The sequence below is a fragment of the Cheilinus undulatus genome, linkage group 13, assembly GCF_018320785.1.
Source record: "Cheilinus undulatus linkage group 13, ASM1832078v1, whole genome shotgun sequence".
Taxonomy (NCBI): Eukaryota; Metazoa; Chordata; class Actinopteri; order Labriformes; family Labridae; genus Cheilinus; species Cheilinus undulatus.
In genome coordinates, this window is record NC_054877.1 from 31,825,830 (window position 1) to 31,849,856 (window position 24,027).

General features: G+C 37.9%; 1 protein-coding gene across 6 annotated transcripts in view; it reads left to right on the forward strand.

Moving 5' to 3' along the window:
- The window catches only part of crtc1a (CREB regulated transcription coactivator 1a), a 38,876-nt gene extending 18,676 nt beyond the window's left edge, over positions 1-20,200 (forward strand). For 2 of the 6 annotated variants that reach the window (XM_041802793.1, XM_041802795.1), the window contains 5 exons: positions 100-195; positions 4,651-4,755; positions 9,430-9,513; positions 9,628-9,808; positions 13,765-20,200. In XM_041802793.1, coding sequence (XP_041658727.1) covers positions 100-195; positions 4,651-4,755; positions 9,430-9,513; positions 9,628-9,808; positions 13,765-13,970 — 672 coding nt within the window. In that variant the 3' untranslated portion in view covers positions 13,971-20,200. Of the gene's footprint in view, positions 1-96; positions 196-4,650; positions 4,756-9,429; positions 9,514-9,627; positions 9,809-13,764 lie in introns of all 6 variants that reach the window. The other 4 variants (XM_041802796.1, XM_041802798.1, XM_041802794.1 and 1 more) reach the window with 3 other exon arrangements.
- The last annotated feature ends 3,827 nt before the right edge of the window (positions 20,201-24,027 follow it).

Here is a 24,027-nt window from a genome sequence, read left to right on the forward strand (position 1 = left end):
TATATTAAATCTATAAGGAGCCAGTATGAAAGGTCAAAGTGTTGCTTTAAGATGATGTTTCTGTATTGATTAATGACTCCACTCTGTATTTTCCAGCAGACAGGTCTGGTCCAGCTGCCATCTTCAGTGAACTCCTGCTCTACGTCAGACAACCAGACGTCCTCGCAAACCAACATGACTATCGACATGAACACGGTGAGTGGAGGAAACGGCAGCATGCCACACGGTTGTGTTGTGACAGCAGCACAGTGACGAGTGTTTCGCAGTTCTGTCCTGAAAATGAGCGTTTACATTGTCACACAGCAATAATAACTCCTTTGGCTGTGCACATTTTGCAGTGGTATGAAGTTTTTTCAGATTGCATTCAAACTGGAGAATTTTGGAGCAACACTAACATGCAAATAGCCTTTTGGATGTTTTGCCCTTTTATTGATTTTATAAATCAATCATGGTCAATATAATGCAGCTTTTTTGACAAAAAAAAACTCTTTAATGCCAAAGTGAGAACAGATTTCTACAAAGTAATGTCAATTAAATAAGAATATAAAAATATGTAATGTAATGTAAGTGACTGCATAAATATTTACCCCCTTTAAGTCAGAATTTAGTAGATGCACCTTTGGCTGCAATCACAGCACTGAGTCTGTGTGGATAGGTCTCAATTAGGCTTACACATCTGGACGCCACTCTTCTTTGCAGAACTGCTATGTCAGGTTGCATGGGGATCCACCATGAACAAAAACCATGTCCTGCCCCAGTGCTCTGGGTCATTGTCTTGCTGGAAAATAAGTGGTCTCCAAAGTCAGTGGTTCTCAACTGGTGGGTTGGGACCCAAAAGTGGGTCGCAGAGCAGTTTTCAGTTGGTTGTGACTAGGTGTCTGGAAAAAAATGGTGGCAAAAGTCCTGAAGTCCTTATTGGACATGCCTCGATAACTTTTTTTTTACCCTGTTTTGCTGTGAAATTGGTTAAATTTAAATGTTCGATCAATATTTCAGCTTAGTTATCTCCTCTTCTTGCAATTAATGGCTACTTTTCTCATGATAATGAAGTAATTTCACAAGTTCTCTGGAAAATTGGAAAAAATTGACACATATTGATGGGGAAAGAGGGTATAAAATGTATCAGTTTTGTCCTTTTTTACATCAGGTGTTTTGGTCCAGTCATGCTCCAAACTGCAAGATGTTCAATTAACCAAACATTGGTTGTTGAAAATTGTTTGGGTCGCAATCTGTTGTAAGACAGACAGGTGGGTTTGAGGCCGAACCAGTTGAGAACCACTGTCTTAAGTCATAGTTTTCCTGCAGACTAAATAAGATTGTCGTCCAGGATTTTCCTATATGTAGCCGCATTCATTGTACCCTCAACCTTTGCAAGCCATGCAAGAGCGGCTGCTGAGAAGCATCCCCACAGCATGATGCTGCCACCATGATTCACAGTGGGGATGGTACGTTTGTGGTGATGTGCAGTGTTTTGTGTCTGCCAAACATAGCATCTTGTCTGATGGCCAAATAAGCTCCAATTTAGTCTCATCAGACCAAAGAACATCCACTTGTCCATGGAGCCTTCCACATGCCTTATGGTGAAATCTAGTCGAGTTTTAATGAGATCTCTTCAACAGTGGTTTTCTCTTTGTCACCGTCCCATAAAGCTTTGACTGGTGAAGAACCCGGGCAACAATTTTTGTATGCAGAGTCTCTCCAATCTCATCTGCTAAAGCTTGAAACTCCATCCGAGTAGCCATAGAGGTGTTTTGGTTGCCTCTCTCATTAGTCTCTTTCTTGTACAGTCACTCAGTTTGTGAGGATAGCCTGATCCAGGCAGATTTACACATGTGCCATATTCCTTCCATTTCTTGATGATGGGGGATACTATGTTCCTTGGAAGTTTTTTGTATCCATCCTCTGACTTATACAGTACCTCTCAGTAACCTTTTCTCTTAGTTGCTTGAAGTGTTCTTTTGTCTTCATGGCGTAATGGTAGCCATGAATTCAGATTAACCAGTGACTGGACCTTCCAGACACAGGTATCTTTATACTGCAATCACTTGAGACACATTCACTGCACTCAGTTAATCCCCATTTCACTAATTTCACTAATTGTAAGACTACCAGCACCAATTGACTGAACTTCTGTTGAATGAGGTCAGTCACTTCAATGGGGGATGAAAATTTATGCAGTCACTTAATGTATACATGATATATTGTTGTTTGATTGACATTACTTTGTAGAAATCTGTTTTCACATTGATATTAAAGAGATTTGTTTGTTTTTTTTTTTTGTCCAAAAAGCCAAATTTATTGATGGTGACTGATTTATATAAAAGCAATAAAAGGGTGAAACATCCAAGGGGGTGAAAACTTTTTTATAGGCACTGTATATATTTTGCAGGTAAGCACTGATTTAGAAAACTTACTTTGCTGGATATAATTAAAGAAACAGTTCTTAAGTTGACAAGGAAACATCTCACTTTTTATGCAGCAGTACCAACCTGCTTGTTTATTTTAATTATTCATTTTTTCTGTTTAACTTTGCATGCCCATATGCATGAATTTTAGGTGCACAATTCAGACCAAAAAACTTACATTTTTTAGTTCAAAATTAATTCTATCTGCCTCTGTATTGGTGAGAAGCATGATTTCTCTTGTAGATTAGTTTCTGGATCAGTCTAGAAAATTTAGTTGTACTGTGGCACTACTTAGAAACTAGGGATGCACGTTATTGTATTTTTGCCGATATCCAATATACGATATTTTAAAACTAATTTTGGCTGATACGGATATTTAATTGCATTTTTTTCCACTGTAAAAAAACAGCAATTCCATCCTGTACTACAAATATATATTTTTTTAATATTGGTAGTCTGTTTTTTTTATAGAAATTGACAAAACATTTGATTTTTATCAGAAATGAAGGATGTATTGTTTTTTTTTTTTCAAACACAGCAATGCACTAATGAAAAACTTGCAGTGATGTCTTTGGGTTACATGTGCATTACATGCTACATGTATTTTTATCAGTACAGCCAAAGTCATCTGCATCTTTGAGGTCAATTAAAAGCAGCAAAATAACCTGCTGACATTGAGCTCCACAGTGCAGAAAAAGAAATAGCTTACACTTGATGTCCATATAACCGTGATAAAGCTAATATGTTTAGCCTTAACGAGGAGCTTTTCTACGTGACTGGAAATGAAGTTTTGCAGTTCAGGTAAGGTTATAAGTGCCAGACAGATATAACGTAGCAAGGCTTTAAATGCATCATTAGCCCACGGAAGCCTGTATATTCCACCATGCTTGTCGTCATCAGGGTGACAGTCTTTTAGATGCAAAATAAAGGCGCATTGTTGTGCACCTCCTCCCATCATATGTACTTTACAAGTGATGCAAACAGCTCCTTTGCTGTCTTGTTCCCACACTTCACATCCGGTGTCATCAAGTGCACTTAATTATGATGTCACATTATTGGCCGTACAGATCGGCGTAAATTTATTATTGGCCAGTACCGATATACTGCCAATAATATCGTGCATCCCTACTAGAAACTGTGCAGTCGTGCTTTCTCTTTTTCTGTGTGGTTAAGAACATTGAAGGATGGAACAAGTCTTTACAGATTAACGTGTTGGTGTATGTTTTTTGCACATAAATATAAATGAGAAAAAAATGAATGCATGGAATAAGATCTTAAAAAGTAGATGTTTTTGCAGGCTCTTCTTTCCTTCAGATCTTGGCTCTAGCTGCTCTTCCTCTGTTGCAGAGGGAATTTGTTTGAATAACTGCACACATGAGGTGGCCCACATTTGCATCTTCTCAGTTAAATATTTTGCAGTGTGAGGTCAAGTGAAACATTGTGAGGAGACACAGTTCAGAGCTGCCTGTTAACCACAAATGTAAACCCACTTGAAGCTCTGCTGAAGCTAGCATACATTAAGTGAGCTCTCAGATATAGCTTTTGATTTTTGTCTCCATCTTTAAACTGTAACTATTTGATCCATGGCAACAGCAAGATTATGGAAAACACAATTTACGTTCAGCATCTTGAGAAATAATCCCTAAGTGAGGCAATCTGCAGACCTTGAACTGATATCATATCATGCCAATATTTTGATAGCTAATCAATCAATAGATAGTGTTTGTGAAGGTTTGAACTCCTGTTGGTTTAAGTGATAAGAGATTATACACCTATTGTGCCGTGTTGCTGATGTTGAGTTGTGATCAGTCAAAAATATTTGCTTTCTTTCTGTGTACCCTTCAGTTTTGTTGGGTAAGTGAATTGTAAAGAGCAGCTAGAAGGGAGCAGAACAAAAGAGAGCAGATTGGATTTCTCTGATCCTCCAGTTTTTCAGCATTGAGTTGCTGAGCTTGTACTTGGATTGCTGGCAACATATTTTCTCTCCTAATTAATCCCTTGTTGTTTTCTCTGTTTCTCCCAGATCTTTTGCAGCATTTTAATGCATTGACGAGGCATGGCACATGTTGTTCAGTGCTTTCATTAATTAAATTGGATTCCAGCATGAGAGTAAATATTTTAGTGAATCCTCAGTCTGCCAAAGCTTAACTGGCTAACCTAGTACCAGAAACACATATCAAAGCTCCACAACACACATTAGTACGTCCTCAGATGTGAATAACTCAAACATATCCTCTTGTATCAGGCCTCCTCCCTCCAACAGTACCGCAGTAGGGTTGGATCCTCTGCCAATCAGTCTCCAACCTCCCCTGTCTCCAATCAAGGCTTCTCACCGGGAGGCTCGCCTCAAGTAAGGGCGTGTGAAACAGCGAGCTGCTGGCTAGCTCTGTATAAACGTCACCGTCCCCCCTGTATGGTAGTCCTGTGGTTAATGTGGCAGAATAGGACTCTGTGGCTGACCCCCCTCACAGCTGCTTGTATTGTGTTGACATTAGCAGATCTGGGCAAAGAAGTCACTTTGTTTTAAGCATCCTTGCAAGACTAACAAAGATACTTTTATTCACTTGTGAATCTACACTTCTTCCTTTTTATGTTTTCTCAGCTATTATAAATATGTTAAGTAAAAAAGGGCACAAGCTTTGGTAAAAAAAAACAAAAGGGGAATCATCTTATATGAAATAAAGCCAGCCTTTTTAGAGTTTAATATTTTAAAATGCCATAGCAGGAAATCAACAGGTGTTTAGGTATCAGACATAAGCGGGTATGTTACCAATGCAGTACTGTTATGTAAAATAAAAATAGCTTGTTTGTTCTTCTCTGTATCTGTAGCTTGCATAGTTAGAATCTGTTTTATGACAGACACTAAGAGGAACAGTGTTAAAGCAGAAAGATAACTGGTTTGTATGTTTGCAAACAACAGTGTGCTGCTAGCCGAGCAAGCTAGCTACATTTTCTTAAATTTAGCTTCAGTGTAAAAATAAATGATAAATACAAAATGACAAAAATTTGATGTTAGTAAGTAACTAACAGTTAATTTGTGTTCTGCATGGGACATAAACTAATGTTGCCCAGCTGATCCCCAAGAGAGTCTGCAGACTGTACATCTTTGACAGCAACTCTCACAGCACTGTTCATCTGAGATGCTGTTTCAGAATGTTAATGCCATAATTTGCAGGTACAACTTATTTCCGGTTTAAGTTTTTTTTTGTTTTGTTTTTTTCAATTAAACTTTATTCCTCTACAAAGTCTGGTAGTTACATTTATGAAATAACCTCAATACAAACATCACAGAATAAGAAACGACACAGAGAAAAAGGTCAAAGGTCTAATCCGGGATTCAAATATGTGTAGACCTTTCTAAGAAGGGGTTACACGAATGCTGGCAGGCTTTAGCTTTGTTAGCTTTAGCTACAGCTAAAATAGCGATGTAATTATTATTACTACATAAGATGACGTAGCTTAGTTAACTTAAGCAATGTGAGCTTTAGCAAATGTAGCTTAAGTCAGTTTAGCTCCATAGAGAATGTAGCTACATATGTAGCTTTGTGAGCCTAGCTTTAGCTACGTTAGCTATGTAGCTACATTTTCTATGTATCTTATGCAACTAACTGAGCTATGTAAGCTTCTCTTGCTATGTTAGAATGTGCTCATAGAGGATGAGTTTTTTCCTTTTAGCAGACTGTTTTTCTTGACTTTAGTAAAAGTTTTATAATCAGGTTTTGCAGATCGAGTTTTTAACTTTTGGTGTTCTAACCCTTACCGCATTCCTAAACAGAAGTTAAATCTGATTTCATTTCTAAAGTTTTAGCATGTATTTCCATTCTGAAATAGACGCTGTCAGAGATGTATGGTCTGCAGCCAGACCCCTCTCAGTTGGTCATGAGTGGTTGCATAGTTGCTTCTTCGTCTGTCTTCTTCTTCTTAGTGAATTTGCAAACCATGTGCATATATCACCATCAAGGAGGGTAAGCGGGGGCAAACATGCTTTGGCATGGTATTAAGCAATAGTGCCTAATGTTAAAATGCCCTCAGCAAAACAGAGGGTCACAAGGGATCAGGGTTGGAAATAGGTAGGGTTCTTTGGTCAGTGAACAGGTAGGTCTGCTTGGCTCTGCTCAGAAAGTCAGTAGGAATTGGCAGAAAGCCAGGATTCAGTTCATGCTTTCAACTGTCACAAAATTATTCTGAAACATTACTTTATTTTCCTGCTCCAGCGGCTGGAAACTGCTCAAAAATACCTGGCACTGCTCAAAAATACCCAGATTTGGCTGGTGATAGGTGCCAATTTCCCACCCAGCTAAGAATGCATAAAGGTCCTGCTCACCCTGTCAGGGTTCCACTCTAAGATGATATCCAGTTCACTATAAATAATCTCTGATTAAGATTTAAGATCAATAACACCTGTAGTTTTCATGCTCTGACATGATAAAAGGAAGTAAAAATTAACACTTTCAAAAAAGCTTTTTAAATGAAAATACCACAAGAAAAATAAGTCTGATACTTAAAGTAATCTTTTAACAAGGAACTGGTGAGTAAAAGAAATTGTGCTTCTTAGGGGAAAAATATATTTTAAATGTTTCATAACGCATCAGAATTGTGTGTAACAAATTAGGTGTTTAGTTAAAGGCCTGTTTTGCCCAGATCTGACCACTAGCCTCCTTAAACACAGTGTCATTGATGTGTTTTTGTGTAGCTGTGTCCCTGACCTTCCCTCTCTGCTGCTTTTGTGGTATTTGCGTTGCATCTCCACTGTTTCCCCGTAAAGTCACGCTTTATAAGACTCTGTACTGGCGTTTTATGTTCATCAGATTTTTATGTTGTGGTTTTCACAAGCATGGGGATTGGAGGCATTTTTCAATGATTACACTCACTGTTGCATCATAGCAAGCTGGACCTTGTTTGCAGGGTGGTATTTAAAGAAAAAAACTGAACACACCCAGATGAACATGGATCATGGGTGTTAATCTGTGTTAGACTAAGTGTAAGCATTTTAGATTTGCAGCCCTGGTGTTGAAGTGAAACCATTACTCAATTGCTGATTTAATTCTCTTGAGTAACCCTTAAAGTACATTTTGAATCTAGATTAAGCAGAGAAAATATGTACAGGCTTTGCTTAACCTGCTTTGCTTAAGATTTATCTAGCTTTTATAAAAAAATTATATGCCTCTGCTGAACTGGAGGTAGGATACTGTGTTTAAGATGCAGAAAAAAAGGAATGTGGCAGGTGACACTGATGCTACATGGTGTGTCTGTTTGTGTTTCTCCATGTTTGTCCTGCTCTTTGTGGCTCCGTTCTCTCCTGAGCTGAAGCTGGCTCACTTTGAGTCCCGAGGTTATCCACGGGCTAAACCACAACTGACAAGCTGTGTGCTCTATTCTCCCCGTCTGCCCCGTGGGGACATCTGCAGCACACACAGATAATTTGGTTTTGAACGAGGAGGAGCACGGGCTGAGAGTATGATCTAATTACTTATACATTAAGAGGCCACGATGAAACGGGAGTATTTCTGCTGCTGGTTCGATGAGGACATCAAAATGAGAAACTTAAAGAGAATTAGCTTGCACTGGATGATGCGGTGGATGGAGAATAAATTCACAAAGGGGATTAGATTTTTAATGATTCCCTTTATTTCATGTGAATTTCATCCTATTAGGTTGGTGTAAATTAAAAGACGGAGGTCGGATGAAAGAAGAGGGAGCTCATGTTGATGGAGCTTCATTTTGAAAGTCCCTGTCTTTATCTTTACAACGTTATTGTTGACATTCAGTGGGTCCATTAACCCTTTTTTTAAGTTTTGACCTTTGGGATGTTGGCCTACATAACTTAATACTCCTAATTTATCAGGTCCTCAATTTATTCGCTTACAGGCAGATTTATTCAGTTAGCAGTATCACATCCAAGTTCTTGTGTTTTGCTTCCTTTCTTTCATTTCAATTCATCAGGCATTATGAAAAACAAATGCTTCCTCAGTGTAATTTTAACATTTCTGTGTGTCTGCGTTTCTCGATCTGATACCAGATGTTTCTCAGCAAACACTAAAAAATCCAAGGTTTGGCAAATATTGCAGGGATTACAAAGCACTAATCATTCAAAGGGCTGTAAACGATGTTGCTTCTAAATAATGTGTTTTATTCTTAGACTGTAGACAACATAGACATGCTCTCATTTGTTTCTGAAGAGGCATTATGAAACCCAATATTGGTGGTCACAACATTAGACAGCTAACTGCCTCATTTCTGATCAGTCTACCGGGTGTCGGCAGGGTCTTATAAAGTATTCAAAATTGATTAACCAATTTGGCCAAAATTTAGGCTTTTAAGAAGCATTAAAAATTCTCAAATGCAAAACTATGAGGTCTTAAATTTTGTTGCTTTTTTAAAATTTTATATTCACCAGACAAGGTCTCCACAGTCTGGCTGCAGACCATATATTTCTTACAGCCACTCTCACAGACCATCCATGTGAAATGCTGTATTTCTAAGAATCGAAATACATGCTAAAACTTTAGGAATAAAATTGGATTAAACTTCTGCTAATTTAGGGTAAGGGTTAAGGTGACGAATAGGAAACCAAAGGTCAAAAGTAAAAACCCTGACCTGCAAAACCTAATTTCAAAATGTTTGATAAAGCCTAGTAAACAGACTGCCTGTGGGAAAAAAACTTATCCTCCATGAAAACAAAAAACAAAAAAAGGGAGACATCCCTTATTGTTAGTACACATTAACTAAGATGTTGAGAATAGGTGATGTCTGAGCATAAATTAAGAAGTTCACAGGATATTTCCCCTCTCTGCCTTATGTGGAGGAATGCTGACTGGCTCTGAATTGGCAATTCCAAACTTCACAACACATTCTGTTTTGACAGAGTACTTTGTTGTTTCAGTGGTGTGGCTGTGTCCTTTTCATGGTTCATATGTTATGTTTAATGTGAAACATATGAGACTGGGTAGAAACTACTCATTGTCTGTGGTCCAAACTTACACCAGAGTGTAAATCAAAATGTTTGGCCTGTTTGTTTTTGCAGCACAACTCCATACTGGGCAGTGTGTTTTCAGACTTCTACGACCAGCAGCTCCCCTCTATTCAGGCCAGTGCACTCTCACAACAGGTACACGATCTAACACACATGCATATTTTTTCTGTGTGACTGACCTACTCCCGCTGTAGTGTGTTTCTACATGAGATACAGCTGTAATACTTTTGTTTTTGTTACAATTTCCAGCTGGAGCAGTTCAACATGATAGAACCACCCATCAGCTCAGACAGCCTCTATAACCAGACCTCCACCCTCAACTACTCCCAGGCGCTCATGATGGGTTTGACTGGTGGCCATTGCAACCTACAGGACTCACAGCAGCTGGGCTACAGTAGTCATGGCAACATCCCCAACATCATTCTCACAGGTGCTGTTACAACTAAAGGGAGGCTTGTTGTTGTCATACAGAAAGTGGTTTAAAGAGAACTGTGACACACTAAAGCTTGTGCAGAGAGACAACTTCATATATCTTGTTGACACAGAAAAACCAAAACTAAACATTAGATGCCTCATGGTTTGGCTGTAATAATGCTTTAGTTGTTTAAAAATACTCAGAGCTCTAGTATTGTTGCTAATCTGCTGCACATTGTAATCTCTAAATGACTGTGAGCCCTGAAGAAGCGCTGATACATTTCACACTTGAGAGTTGGCTGCAAAACAGAGCTGCATTCATAAGTTTTCTTTCAAGGTCATCTGTTAATTTTCTATTTTATATTGATGTATTCATACTATAATGCTACATGCCTTCTACCTGGATTTGACACTGATGCCTCTTCATCCCACAGAGTCACTGTCAGGTTTAATTATTTGTATTTACAAAATCCCCTGGCTATTGTCTGATGACATAGTATGCTATTGGGAAAAAGGACCAACTTCCTAGTATTTCCATTGTAGCCAGAAATTATTAACCATAACTGCCTCCTGTGAAAACTTCCTTCTCTCTGCCCTGTGCTTAGCTTACATGTCTGCTCAGTCAACTACTTCTTGGCCCATCTGTTTTGGCAAGTCTCAGTTTAACTAAATAGTAAGTTACACAGAGGTTTCACCTTGATTTAATGAAGCAGAAAAAGCCTCAAAAATTGATTTGTTTTCTTGTGATTTCTTTACAGTAAACATGCCAGAAGTGCCCCATAACAAGTCATGATGCAGATTTGTCTTAAAATAAGAGGGCAGCCTTTGTTTATCAGGTTTGTCCTTATGAGCAGTGGTTCTCAGTGGACATAGTGGGACACTTCCAAAAAACAGACATTTTAAAAAATGATTTCAAGTGGCGTATTTTGAACATTATTGTTAAACGTGATATACGTGAAATTAATTCAATTTAAAATAGAAGCAAAGTTGTTAAGTAAGATTTCTTTAATCTTTAAAAATGCAAATGTGCACATGATGCTTTGCAGAGTATTGCATGTTTAACTGACTCCAGGGACAGTATGGGTCCCCAGGTTCTTGTGTTGTCACAGGGCTCAACAGTGTGGTTCCGAAAATAAAAATCCCATTCATTTTCTCCATTGCGGATTTTATTGTTAACCATATTATTAGAATTATCCAAGTTAGACTTACCACGAGCTACCTGAGAGTGAAACGTTGATTTGTGCTCCTGTAGAGCAAGGGTTCCCAGACTTTTCAGCCTGTGACCCCCAAAGAACAGTGTCAGAGATCAAGGACCCCCCTTGAGGGGGATAAAGCGCACGATATTGCAAAAAGCATCATGTACAAAACTTGCATTTTAGGTTGTTTTTATACTTGCATTTAATCACAAATCTCACTTAATAACTATGTTTACATTTAAATTTGAACTCATTTTAACAATGTTTTTTAGAATAGTAGATAAAATGTATGATTTCAAATCATAGAAAATTTCTGTTTGTGTTTTTGGAAAGCATCTTGCGACCCCAACTTTGGGAACCACTGCTGTAGAGGACCAAAGTTCGTAAGACATTTGTCTCATTTTGATTAAAGATAAATTATTTTTAATGTCAGCCAAAAATACTACTATACCCACAACATTGAGTGTCACAGCGACATCTCTAATTGGTGGGGTCTCTGGTTACCAAAGAAATGTCTACCCAGCCCACAAATGAAGGATGTCCACTGTGAATGACAACAATACATCCTACCACAGTATGAAGCAATAAATATCCAAACTTTCTGTCTTTTCTTTCTTTAATAGGATCTCCATTAGCACTAGCAAAAGCATTGGCTATTCTTCCTGGAGTCCAACACACATAAGGTCATACACATTAACACACAATACAACATTAACAAGCAAACAAACATGGCCAAAACCAAAAATCAGCTCCTTTCAAATTATAAAAATTAGGGCTGTCAAAGTTAACTTGTTAATATCGCGTTAACTCAAATTTCTTTTAATGCCACTAATTTTTTTGTCACAGAATTAATGCATGCACGCTCTGTGTGACCCTTGACCCATTCCGTAGTTTGCCAGATCAGGAAGCGGCACCGTCATGATGCAGTGCAGGCAAGCAGAAAATGGATACAGGACAGACTTTTGAATGGCAGGTTCAACTTTCAGATCATGCCAGATAAGACTGAAGTTAGGTCTCCTACTGTCGACATGAACTGAGTTACCAGGAGTTCGTAGAGTCTTATATAGCCCGTACCACTCGCTGACCAGGCGCATCGCCAATGCAGAGAGCTGCCCCCTTAGCCATGCTGAATTGTTTACAACGGAGATGCTCAGACAACTCTGCATGCAGGGATGGACTCGCTATCTTGCATACCAGGCATTTCCCGGTGGGTCGACGCATTTTTGGGCCAGTATGATTTATTCATTTATTTACTTCTGTTATGTACCGGCTCCATAGTGGCGCTGCCCCTTTATATTGACTGTCGACTGGTCCGATCCCGTCTCCTAACGGTCCGTTTACCCACTCTCCCATCCCCACTCAGCTCCAGCTTGAAAAGGAAAGTATTTGGAGAAAATGAATCAAACACACTAAAATGATCGACTGGGACTGTAGTTAGATGCCAAATTTAAAAAAAAATCAATAATGATGCTGCAAAAGTGTCAAAGACTCTGCAGTCCCTATAGGAGACAGTCTGACGCTATTGAATATAAGGCTGTCATGAGGAGGAGGAGGGGGACAGAGCAGCAGAGGCTGGTGTGTGACAGGGGAGCAGAGGTGTTACAGGTGAGCATGAGAGTGATGCAGTGAATGAGCTGAGCTCTGTAGAGTATCATAATATATGGTAAAAAGCATTATTAGACTGTGGGTCCCCTTTATTTATGAAGAAAAAAATGATTTGGGATTAAATCTTTAGCTCTTCTATACTCTGAAGAATGAAAAGACGGTTAAGTCCTCTTACTACATCTTAAAAGTTCTCCACTGAGACTTCTTTTACTTTGTGTGTTCATGGTTTTGAAAAGCAGCTTCAAATGTGTGTTTATTGACATCATTCCAGTAAATCTGCAGGACTGAACACAGAAATTTCTTACTGTCAGCATTTATTTTACATTTGGCCATTTTTTAATTTGAAAATAAAAAGATGATAAATAACAGCAGACATTTCTTTAAGTGATTACTTGCTTTTTCTCTTGAGTAGGGCACCCTTACTCACCTCTGACCACATCAGAACAGTGAAACACCATTAGATGTGTCTGTGCCTTGCTGCTGAGCTCTCGGCGGAGACTTGACTTCTCCCAGTAATCTGTAGTGTAATCAAACTGTATTTACCCACAAAAACTTCAATTTTTATGTAGAATAAGTAAAAGGAGTTTATGCAGTTTTCTGGAAAAAGACTCTGAATAAGTGATATGTTTGATCAAAAACACTGTTTGTATATGTGTTCATCAAAGATATAATACAAAGTGTTTTTGTTTTGCAGGGGGTCTAAAAAGTTCCTCACAGGAACTTTGAGTCACATCCAAAGCAAGCTTTCATCATGAAACAATCTGTTATAGGGAAATCTACAGGATATTGATATCACAACGAGCACTGAAAACAAAAATGTGTCGTAATTTTTTATATAAACCCCTGCATTTCTATGGATGCACATGTTCAAAATGAGTCTGACAGGATGTTTCAGGCCTTTTTCCCCATCCCTTCCTGAAAGTCAGCAGTGTCTGTTATTAGTTGTCTCTTGAAATGTGTTATTAAGATGTTAAGATGTCAAGCCTCCACATTTTGGTCAAATTATAACCTAGACATGTCAACTTGCTGTCTCTTCCTGCTGCTATTGATTACTAATTTTACCAGGCTGCCTCCTCTCGCCCTGTTAAAACCCTCACGTCGATAAATAGCTGCCCTCTTATGCCTTGAACTTGAGTTCTCTTTTTAACTTTGTTGTTTTTCTCCTGTTCAGTGAGTGGAGAGTCTCCCCCTAGCCTGCCTAAGGACCTCGCCGGCTCGCTGTCCACAGATGTCAGCTTTGATATCGACTCTCAGTTCCCACTAGATGATCTGAAAATAGACCCACTGACTCTTGATGGCCTGCACATGCTCAACGACCCAGACATGGTCCTCGCCGACCCTGCCACAGAGGACGCGTTTCGCCTCGACCGGCTCTAACCAACGCACTGCTGCGTGCTGGTGCACAGGCGTGTGAATGCCGCTGCCCTGGGAGGGAAAAGCGAGGATGGGAGTTGGATTTAGAGGATAAATAGAAAAGGAGAGGTAATCTGAAGAGTTCTGGTCAGGGCAGAACATTGATCCCATTACACCAACCCAATCAAACCCCACAAGCGAGCTTTTAAAAGAAAAATCACCATAGAGGAAACGCATTTTTACGTTTTGAAGATGGCTGCCAGCTTCCCATCTCTTCAGAACCAGAACCATGGTGTACGGCGGATGACACTCAAGTTATGGTATGATTTCTGGTTGCAGATCTCTAACTTTTTTTTTTTTTTGCATATGGCGCATTTAATTTTGTTTTATTTTATTGCCAATATTTTTACAGAACTTGTTATGAAAGCTGATCAAGCATCATTTTTGCAGAATTAATCCATGGCTGTGTCCAAAATCACCCACTTCTCACTCTATTGTGCTCTTTAATGGGGAGTCAGCATTTTGTTTTGCTGACCTAATTAGAAGTTAGTGTTAGTATACCATTTAGAGTTGATTTATTGTTTCCCTCAATGCACTGTAATAAGTAGTGAACAACCACTGGTCCCTAACCAAGTACTACATGCAATCGTGTATTGGTGTGCAAAGCTTAGGTGAACTGACTGCAAGACGGAACAAACACAGACACATATTTGATGGCATTTTTGCCCAAATCTAGAAATTTTTTTGTCACAGTATAAAGGATTATTTTTACAGTGTAAGGTTAGTATTTCCTGAAGATGATTACAGGCATGAGACCATAGTCTATAGGTTCAAATTAATAGATAATTAATGTTTCGTTATTTTCTAAAAACAGAGTATGATATATTTATTTATTATATTTCATGGTGTTTCATAGTGGTAAAACACTCTAATATCCTCCTGAGACCTCGCTGTGAAGATATTGCCGCATGTTGACTTTCTTACAATTTAGCAATAAATTCTGCTGTTAGAATTTTAGAGATAATTGTCCAGAATTTCCATAAAAGTTTGGGTTATTTGTTTGGAATGTCTGGAGAATTTACTGTCAAATTTTCAGGAATTTGCTTTCTGGAAATGTATTTGTATATTCTTTGGTTGGGGCAATTTTAAAAATTTGAAATTGATTGGAAGTTTGGGTAGGGGATTTCCTATAGGAATTTTCAGGATTTTTAAAGGGATTTATTTGTAATTAAAGTAAAGTATGTCTGAAAATTTTCCATAATTTTCCAAAGAATTTAGGGGGATTTTTTGTGAATTAGCTTGAAAATTTTGCAGAATGTGCTTAAAAAATTGTCTGGAATTTTCAGGGAAGTTTTGGTGACATTTCATGTTAATCTTCAGCCTTTTTTAAAAATTTTTTAAATTTTTGGGGGAAAAGTTTACTTTAATATTTGTTGAATATCTGGGGACAATTTGGGGTATTTTTGAGGACTTTTCTTTTAATTTTTTACATAAATCCTCAGTAGTGTCTCAGAAATTTCAGGGAATTTAGGGGGAAATTTTTATGTTCTGGGAATCTCTCATCATTTTAAAGGGAATTTTCCAGGATCTTCAAACTTTAAGTGGAAATTTAGTTTATACCTAGCCTTGACAAGCTCTTGTGGTCCATCATCAGAAAAAAGGACTACAAGGTACATCTCTGAATGACTGACTCTATTTCTATTTCCCTACATACTGGCCGACACACTCAAAATGTGTAAAAAAATTTATAAATCTACATTTTTTGTGTGTTGTATAGTGAGATAGGCCTGTAGTCATCATATGCACACATAATCTTTTGGTGAGATCTACTTCCTGTTCAAGGACAAGGTGTAGGTTTTAAACTTGTCAGGCCCAACTGATCCCAAGTAGGAACTAAAAATGCATTCGAAACTAAAGCTCCAATCTCCGGGGGATATACAGTATAAACCTTATGGGCTGAATGTCACAGTCTGTTCTGTCTGGCCCTGCTCCGGCCTCACATCAAGAAATAGCTGCCCTCTTGTGTCTTGAACTTGAAATCCCTTACAGTGCCAGTGAACTCCCCACAGTAATCTGTGTATTGCACATTTTTTGTACAAAAAGTTGCACGAAACGTCACTATAACATGCCCATAAATCATTTTATGAAGCATAAAACAAAGCACTTTCCATAGCAATGCCTCTTTTGACACAGAAGCACCAAATAGGCTAACTCAAGTACACTTTAAACGTGACTGTTAACAGGTGATTTTTAACTGACTTTAGATGTTAAAAAGAGAGCGTATTGGTGAATGTCCCTTTGTGTAGCCTGATAAGCAAGTTTTGACATTTTAAACACTAAACAGAGAGATAATCACGTGGCAGCTACATCGGCATCAAAGCTTTTATCTGCTTTAAAATCGCTGCCTGTCTTTATGCCTGTGGTTTCTGTTTGTGAGCACCCTGGAGGTGATTTGCTTCATTTGACAGAGTCACTGACATTTGTGTCAAGAAGGCTAAGTCTAGTTTGTTACTTTCTTTTACTTTTAATTTCTCCCAAACACACCTATACACCTAATTATTGGCTAAAATGCGTTGTAGTGTATTGTCAACAGTGGTACTTCCGCCATCCACTGTAGTGAGTGATGTCACAACAGTGACATGTCTGCAAAAGGTCTTTAAAATTCATGCTGTTACTTGTAACCCCACCATGTCAGCGTTGCGGCAGATGATAATTGTGGGACTGCAACGATGTCATTATTGGTGTCTAGTAAGATGGAGAAGTGTCTGAGCGTCACTATGTCCCAATTCAGGGGTAGCAAAAGCACAAGTTGATCTTAATGGATAGATATTTGTATCTCTTTTCTGTATATTGAGCAGAAACCACACTAGATATCTGCATTTGGAGAAAATTTGAAATTATAAACTCACAAGGAGTCATGAGGCTTCAGCGGTCCTATGATCCTACTTTTTTTATTCATAGTCGCCCATTGAATCTTTATATTATGAACACAATAGCACTGTTAGGGAAGCGAAAATCATAAAGACGTTACTCTCAGTGTAAATCGAAGTGCATTTAGTCATAGAGGAAAAAAGACGGTGAGTGGAGCTGATTTTAGGGTATCTGTATTAGTGCCTGCCAAAGAGAGAGAGAGAGAGGGTGCCTACCTGGGTGAGCAGTCCTGATGGTTGATGCCCGTACAGCTCTAAGTATTGCTGTTCACACCTGGTCTGATCCTCAACATAATCCAATGACTCAGCAGTCTCTAAACACTTTCTTTCTTTCTTGTTTTATCAGAACATTTCTTTATTAAAAGAAGAACAAAAGTCGAGTACTGACATGTCTACAGTCGTCATGATTTTCGTTATGCAGCTCTTTGTGGAGTTTACTCCTTCGGTAGGGGCGCAGCTGGATAGTGACTACGTCACGTGTTTTGTTGCTCTGATTGGCCTGTCAAGATGTGACAAACAAAACGTTCATCCAATCACCCTCCGAATTTTTTTTCAAAGGCTCTGCCCTTTCCCAAATGCTGTGTATGAGTGGTTTACCAGATGGATGTGTGAAACAAATCTATCTGGCGTGCCAGGTTAACAGTTATCTATTCAATATAGTGAATTTGTCTTATCATGCAGAGTATTTTTAGTTTATCATTTGATCATCATTAAATCCGCCTATTTTTGGGCATGGATAGCCTGGTGGTTTGGGGTGCGCCCCATGTGCGTGGTGGGCCCAGGTTCAGATCTGGCCTGTGCCGCTTTCCTGCATGTCTCCCCTCGGCTTTCCTGTCCCTGTTTCCGATTCCGTCCACTGTCCTCTGCTGTCAGTGAAGACATGGAGGGCCCAAAGATATATCTTTAAAGAAAAAAAAGGCACATATTTTTACTAAGCCCCCTTTACATTCATAGCAAAGCAAATGAGTAGAAACCAGATACTTGCATTTGAATATGTCACCCAGCTCATTTGATTTTGAGCGTAGTGATTCTCCATCTATGTTGGGCCATAAAAAGATGCATTGAATGGATGTTTTGTTGGCCAGTGAAGGGACTGTTCATTTGCTTTAAAAGTAGCCAACAAAATGGGACAGGCTTCAACACACTGTTGTGGTGTTATCAGTTTTCGAATCCAAAGTATGCAGCCCCTGAAATGGGATACAGAGGACACACTTTGTATTGTGTTGATTAGTTAGTTCAGCTCAGAGTACTAAATACATTAGATAGTAGTGATTGAGTGTGTGATTTTGGACACAGCCCTTATCAATCCACAGTATTTGTCACACCTGCTAACACAGTACAGCTGGATGACTCTGAAGAAACGCCTGTCAGGTTGAAGGACAGTTGTACTCTCACTCTGGATGCTGATTATGTGCTAATCCCTGTGTGGTTTGTCCAAAAAGCCAAAGTCAGGCCTGGTTTGAATTTTCCACACATTTCCTCTAAAATCTCACAAGATGCTAAGTCATTTTTTAGTTATTTCAAAGAAAAGCTGATTATTGATAATCACAATGGTAAATAGCAGTCATCAGTTATGCATGAAATCACAGAACACTGTGCATACTTGTTTTGCCTTAATAGCTTGATGTTTGATTTTCATGCAAAAATGACTTTTTTGTAAATGAGAAAAAAATACATTTCAAATGTCGAGTTACTGTTTTGCAGTTGGTCTGGCCTACATCAATCACAGTTGTATTACAGGTGTTGTGCTTTGAAGGTGTACTGATCTTTATCCATTTCCTCACCCATTGTTATCATGACATTTATCACTCTCAGTTGTCAGTCAGTTCTAAACAGATAGGAGTTTTTTGTTATGAAGTAGATGTTTACAGGCTCGTATTGTGTTCTATTTCTCATGTACAGAATGTGATTAGATTTTGCGTAATGGTATCTATGCAAAACTACAGCGATTGATTTAGGACTGTAAAGTGAAACATATAAAATTGAACCCATATAAAAGGAAGCCAATGTGCAGGATTCTTCTAGCGATGGTGCCATGTTGTGTTTCTTTTTTATACTTTAAAATTTCTTTAAGACTATTTTGATGTGGAGGGAAAAAAGGCTCGGTGAGTGTGGCACACAGTAGAAACTCTCCTGGATTTCTCCCAAAGATGTGACCTCAGTGTAGTTGAAATATATATATTTTTCCAGATAATTAAACTGCCTCTATACTAGAACAGCATTGTTGATGCAATGAGAATGTATTTCGGTCACATCTGTACGGTTGTGTTGTTGCCATCTTGCCATCCCCATTGTCTGTCATATTTTTCATGTACTGTAGGACCAAATATCTTTCACCTGATTGTCTGTCTCCCTGCAAAGGAGATGTGTTGTATTGTTTTTATTTTGTATTGCTTCTTTGTGTCCTTGGCACTACAGTAACTCTGAATATGTTTCCTAGTCATGCTACTGTTGTTTGCATACCTTTTACAGTTTGTTTCATGTCTCTGGCTTCTTTTGTTTCCTTTCTGCTCCAAAACACATCTGATGTCAGGAGCCACAGTGTAACTGCATCCTTCATATTGCACTTTATGCATTTATTTAAAACACTGATTTATGAGAGTTTATTTACCCAGACTCCTGTGACTGTTACGTGCACTGGACCTGATGGTGCCCTGTCTTACTTTCTTGTAAAAAACACAAAAAGAAATATGAAAAAGAGTGTAATTTATTTATAGTTATATATGAAAAGATTTATAAATATAGTTTATGAGAACTGCTTTTACTGAATCAGTGAGTATTTTGTTAGCTGTCTACTATTCAGGAAAACATTTGTATTTTTGGACATATCAGAGCTGTGTTGGAAATGCAGCTCTGAACTAAAATATGTGTGAAATGAATCAGTGATGAGCAAACTAAAATTTTCTTCTTAAAATAGCAAACAGTACTGTTAGAGTTTAGTGTGATTCCTTTGAAAATAGCAGGGCATAATAAAACAGCCTAGTGGGGATGTAACGATAAACTGAGCTCATGAAGTGTGTCAGGATAATGTTTTTTTTTTATTTTATGATTTTATCACAGTTTTCTTGTTTTTAAGATCCAAGATTGAGGTCAATTTATAAATAAATAGGAAACTTTGATTTTCAGCTGGCCTCTACCATCCAGCTCTGTGACAAGACGCAGAAAACTTCCCTTGCTTCTACCCTGGCTGTTTCTGGACACATACTGTATACATTGCTGTTAAAATGTATTTACTTCTTTCCTGATTTCTATTTTTTTTTTTTTTTTGTTGTCACACTGAAATGTTTAAGATCCTCACGCAAATTTAATATTAGACAAAGAAAACCTGAGTAAATACAAAATGCAGTTTCTAAATGATGATTTTACTTATTATGGGAAAAAACTAAATGACCCTATGTAAAAAAGTAATTGCTCACTAAACCTAATAACTGGTTGTGCCACCCTTGGCAGCAACAACTGCTAAACTCATTACCAGTTAGCCATAACTGGCAACGAGTCTTTCCCATCCCTGTGGAGGAATTTTGGCCCACTCTTCCTGGCAAAATTGTTTTAAATTAGCCACATTGGAGGTTTTTTTTGAGCATAAATCGCCTGTTTTTCATGCCACAGCATTTTAATCAGATTTAAGTCTAGACTAGAGCCTGAACTTAGCTTTTTAAAAGATGTGGTTCATCAGACTTCATTCATGACTTAAAAAGGGGGGAATTACTTCTTAAAAGACTGGCTGGTTTCTTTGGGGAATTACTTCTTCACATAAGGCCAGGTAGGTTTGGATGGCATTTTTCCCTTAATAAATGAAATAACCATTTAAAAACTGCATGTCGTATTTACTCAGGCTATATTTGTCTAGTATTAACATAAGTTTGTTGATGTGAAGATTTTTCAGTGTGACAAATATGCAAAAAATAAGACATCAGGGAGAGGGCAAATACTTTTTTCACAGCGCTGTACTTAATATCTGCTGTCATTCTGTATCACATGCTTTGTTGCTAAGCCAGTGACAAGCTAACGTGTCTACTCATTTGTTAATGGAATTAATCAACAATTAACATGCATTCATCCTTTATGCAGCTACACGTTATTTGAGTGCTGTTTAACAACATTTAAAGTATTTGCATCAATTTTAAATTGAGTTGTGAGGTATCGTTACATCCCTACAGTCCTGTATCAGATTAGAACAATCACTATAAACTATTTTATAGTATTTCTAGAGTAATGCCACCCAGGTATGATGATGTTAAAAATTCCCATAAAATAAGTATGAGTTCAGCTCTACAACACTAAACACTCATTTCCCCTCATAATGAAAACATCTAATCCTTTGCTGCACTGTTATGTCCGTCAATGTTTATCAGCATCCTTTTGTGTCAGCATTTTTCATTATCACATCCACGTAATGTAAATCAAGAACATTCTGACAAATCTTACAAAATCATTTGAATTTAAGTGGTTGGGCTTGAAGATTTTTTCTCCCCTCTTGTTTTTGAGAATACTTTAATGTGTTGAATGCATCATGTTCCTGGATTTTTGTGCATTTTTTGCATTTTGTTTTTAATTTTATTGAGGTGAAGTTGTGACTGCATGAATATCTGGAAATCTTTTCCCTTTTAAAGCTTGGTTTTTTAATTTTTCTTTTTTTCTGAAGGGTTGGGCACAGCTTTGTTCGTCTAAGTGTTTTGTTTTTGGTGATATTTGTCCTTTTATGTCTCTTTTTCAACTTCAGCGTCATGTGTAGGCTATGTATCTGCAAAGTGAAGCCTAAAAGCATCAGAAATATGGTAATCAGCCTTTTATGCACATGTAGAAGCTGTTGTTTGGTACTTTGTTTTACACTGCAATATACGGTGTGTGCTTATACTTTCTGTGCAACACCCACAGAGTTTGATTATGTCTTGGTAAATCTAGCCTAGCTTTGTATATTGCTGTGCGGTAGGAATGTTTTTTTGTGCTTTATGTGCTATGATGTCAAAGTGAGAAAATGCACTGAGAAATACTGTGCTGCAACACGTCATTGTGGCTCTTATCTTCTCCGCTGAACCTCAGACTTTATTGTGAGCCTGACATCTTTGTAGGTCCATTTCTCTGTTTTTAGGTATTTCTTTTGAACTTTTTTTCTTTGTGCTCATGTAGATAGCTCGGACTGATGTGTCGCCTGTTATTGTCACCTTTATATGCATCAACGTTCAGGTATCCATTGGTGTTATTGATGCCAGTGTTTACAGAAACAAGAGTTTACAACAGAGCAATGTTTGTTTTTCTCTCTTTAAAAAAATGTGTCAGCTTTGTTAAATACTGTTAGAACAGACTACATATGAACCACTTGCAGTGTAAAATAGCAAAGTTTTTTGCTATTTAAGTGTAACAGTGAATCAGTTATGTCATTTGAATCGTACGACAATTCCGTCAATATTAAGATCATAATAATATATTCTATATAAATTTATTATCTTTTCTTTGGACTTCCTAAAGCATTTCTAAATCCTTGATGGCACTTTTTATTTAATTCATAGATTTTATTCCCCTACATATGTAATTTCTATTGGTTTTAACAGGATAATACTGTAGAGATTTTAATTAATGTACGAGTGAGTCTATCAAGAGCACTATTTCTTTTTTTAGTTTAAAATCAACCAAAAAAGCCAAAGTAGAGATCAGCCATAAACAAGAGAATATACATTTTATCTATCTAGCTGTTAAAAACACTCTCCCTTTTGGTTTTAAATACTTTATGGAGTAGAAATGACTTTATATAGAAACTATAAACTTATCAGTACATTGTTTATATAGAAAATCACTACAGAAAATCCTGCAGCATTTTTAAGAAATGTGACTCTTATATCCTTTCCAGTAGATGGAAAATCCTTTTGAATATATCTCAGAAAACACCTTGACATATTTCTTGTGCTTTAAATTAAGCATTTAGTTTTTTCCATCTTGTCACTTTTAAGTGAATAATCTTGTCAGAGGAATAACAGAAATATCAAACAGTCAGACTGTATACTTCAATAAATGTCGACTTTGTGACGCAACACGTTAAAACACAAACTGAATCAGGAAGATGACACAGACTCATGGTCCTGTGGGGTCATTCTGTGGGTTTTCCCCCACATCTCTGAATCCTTTATGTGCATTTTGAGGACAGCCCACTGCTGGTTCAAGCCTCATACAATGGCAGCTAAATTGTTATATAATGTATTTTGTTTCTAAGTACAGTGATACTATTCCAAACTTGCATTTTACTGCCGCGAAGGGGTGCACTATGCTCCTGTCGTTGCGCTCACAGCAACAGGAAACGTTACGCTCATAGAATATGCAAATTCTAGCATTCTGCAGCACAGCTTGGCAAGTTGGTACTTTTTTGAGCTAACCCTTTAAAAATTACTGGTTCAAACGTTGTTCTTCAAACTGCGTGTTTTCTATCTTGACTGTCAGATCGGACCAAAAGAATCCAAGTTGGCTGTAAATGTGTGCTATATTAAAGAAGAAATATGCTTGTTTGAACTGTACCTGATGTATTTTTCTTGTGTGAAGGCTTCTGTCTTTGTAACTTTGCATTATTATTTGTAAAAGAAATGAAAATAAATACATCTGAACAAGCAAAAATTGTGTTTCTGTGTGGTACTGTCATCAGGTGGACTCCACTAGAAAATAAAGAACGAAAACAGTAGTTGCATGATGACTGCAGCCTCCATAACTGGCATAACTTAAGATTTTCTCACCCACTCCACAGCTTCACGCCCAGCGTTCTCCCTGTCTCTCCTACTCCGTCCACACTAACTAATTTTAATGAGCTGACACTTTGCACGTGGGATGACAGAAGTAACAACCAAGATGACTGGTGGTTATGTGTCTTTCTTTTCTGCATTAGAAAGCATTTATGTTTTTAACTGTGTAGGTAGATATTTAGCCACTTGAAAACCTTGGATAAAATGAAACCTATCAGAGAGGGATCCTCACAAGAATTATCCTGATTGTTTTTCCCAGTGCAAGTTTGCTTCCCCCACAAAAGCTCAACAGTGTTTCCTATCCTCTCTTCTCCAGTGATGCAGCATCTGATTTTCTCCTCATCTGACCTCCTGTTGTTGATACAAGAGCTGCTCTCTGTACCAGACTAAAGGACTCCATCTGCTGGTGGAAGGCTGTAATGTAAA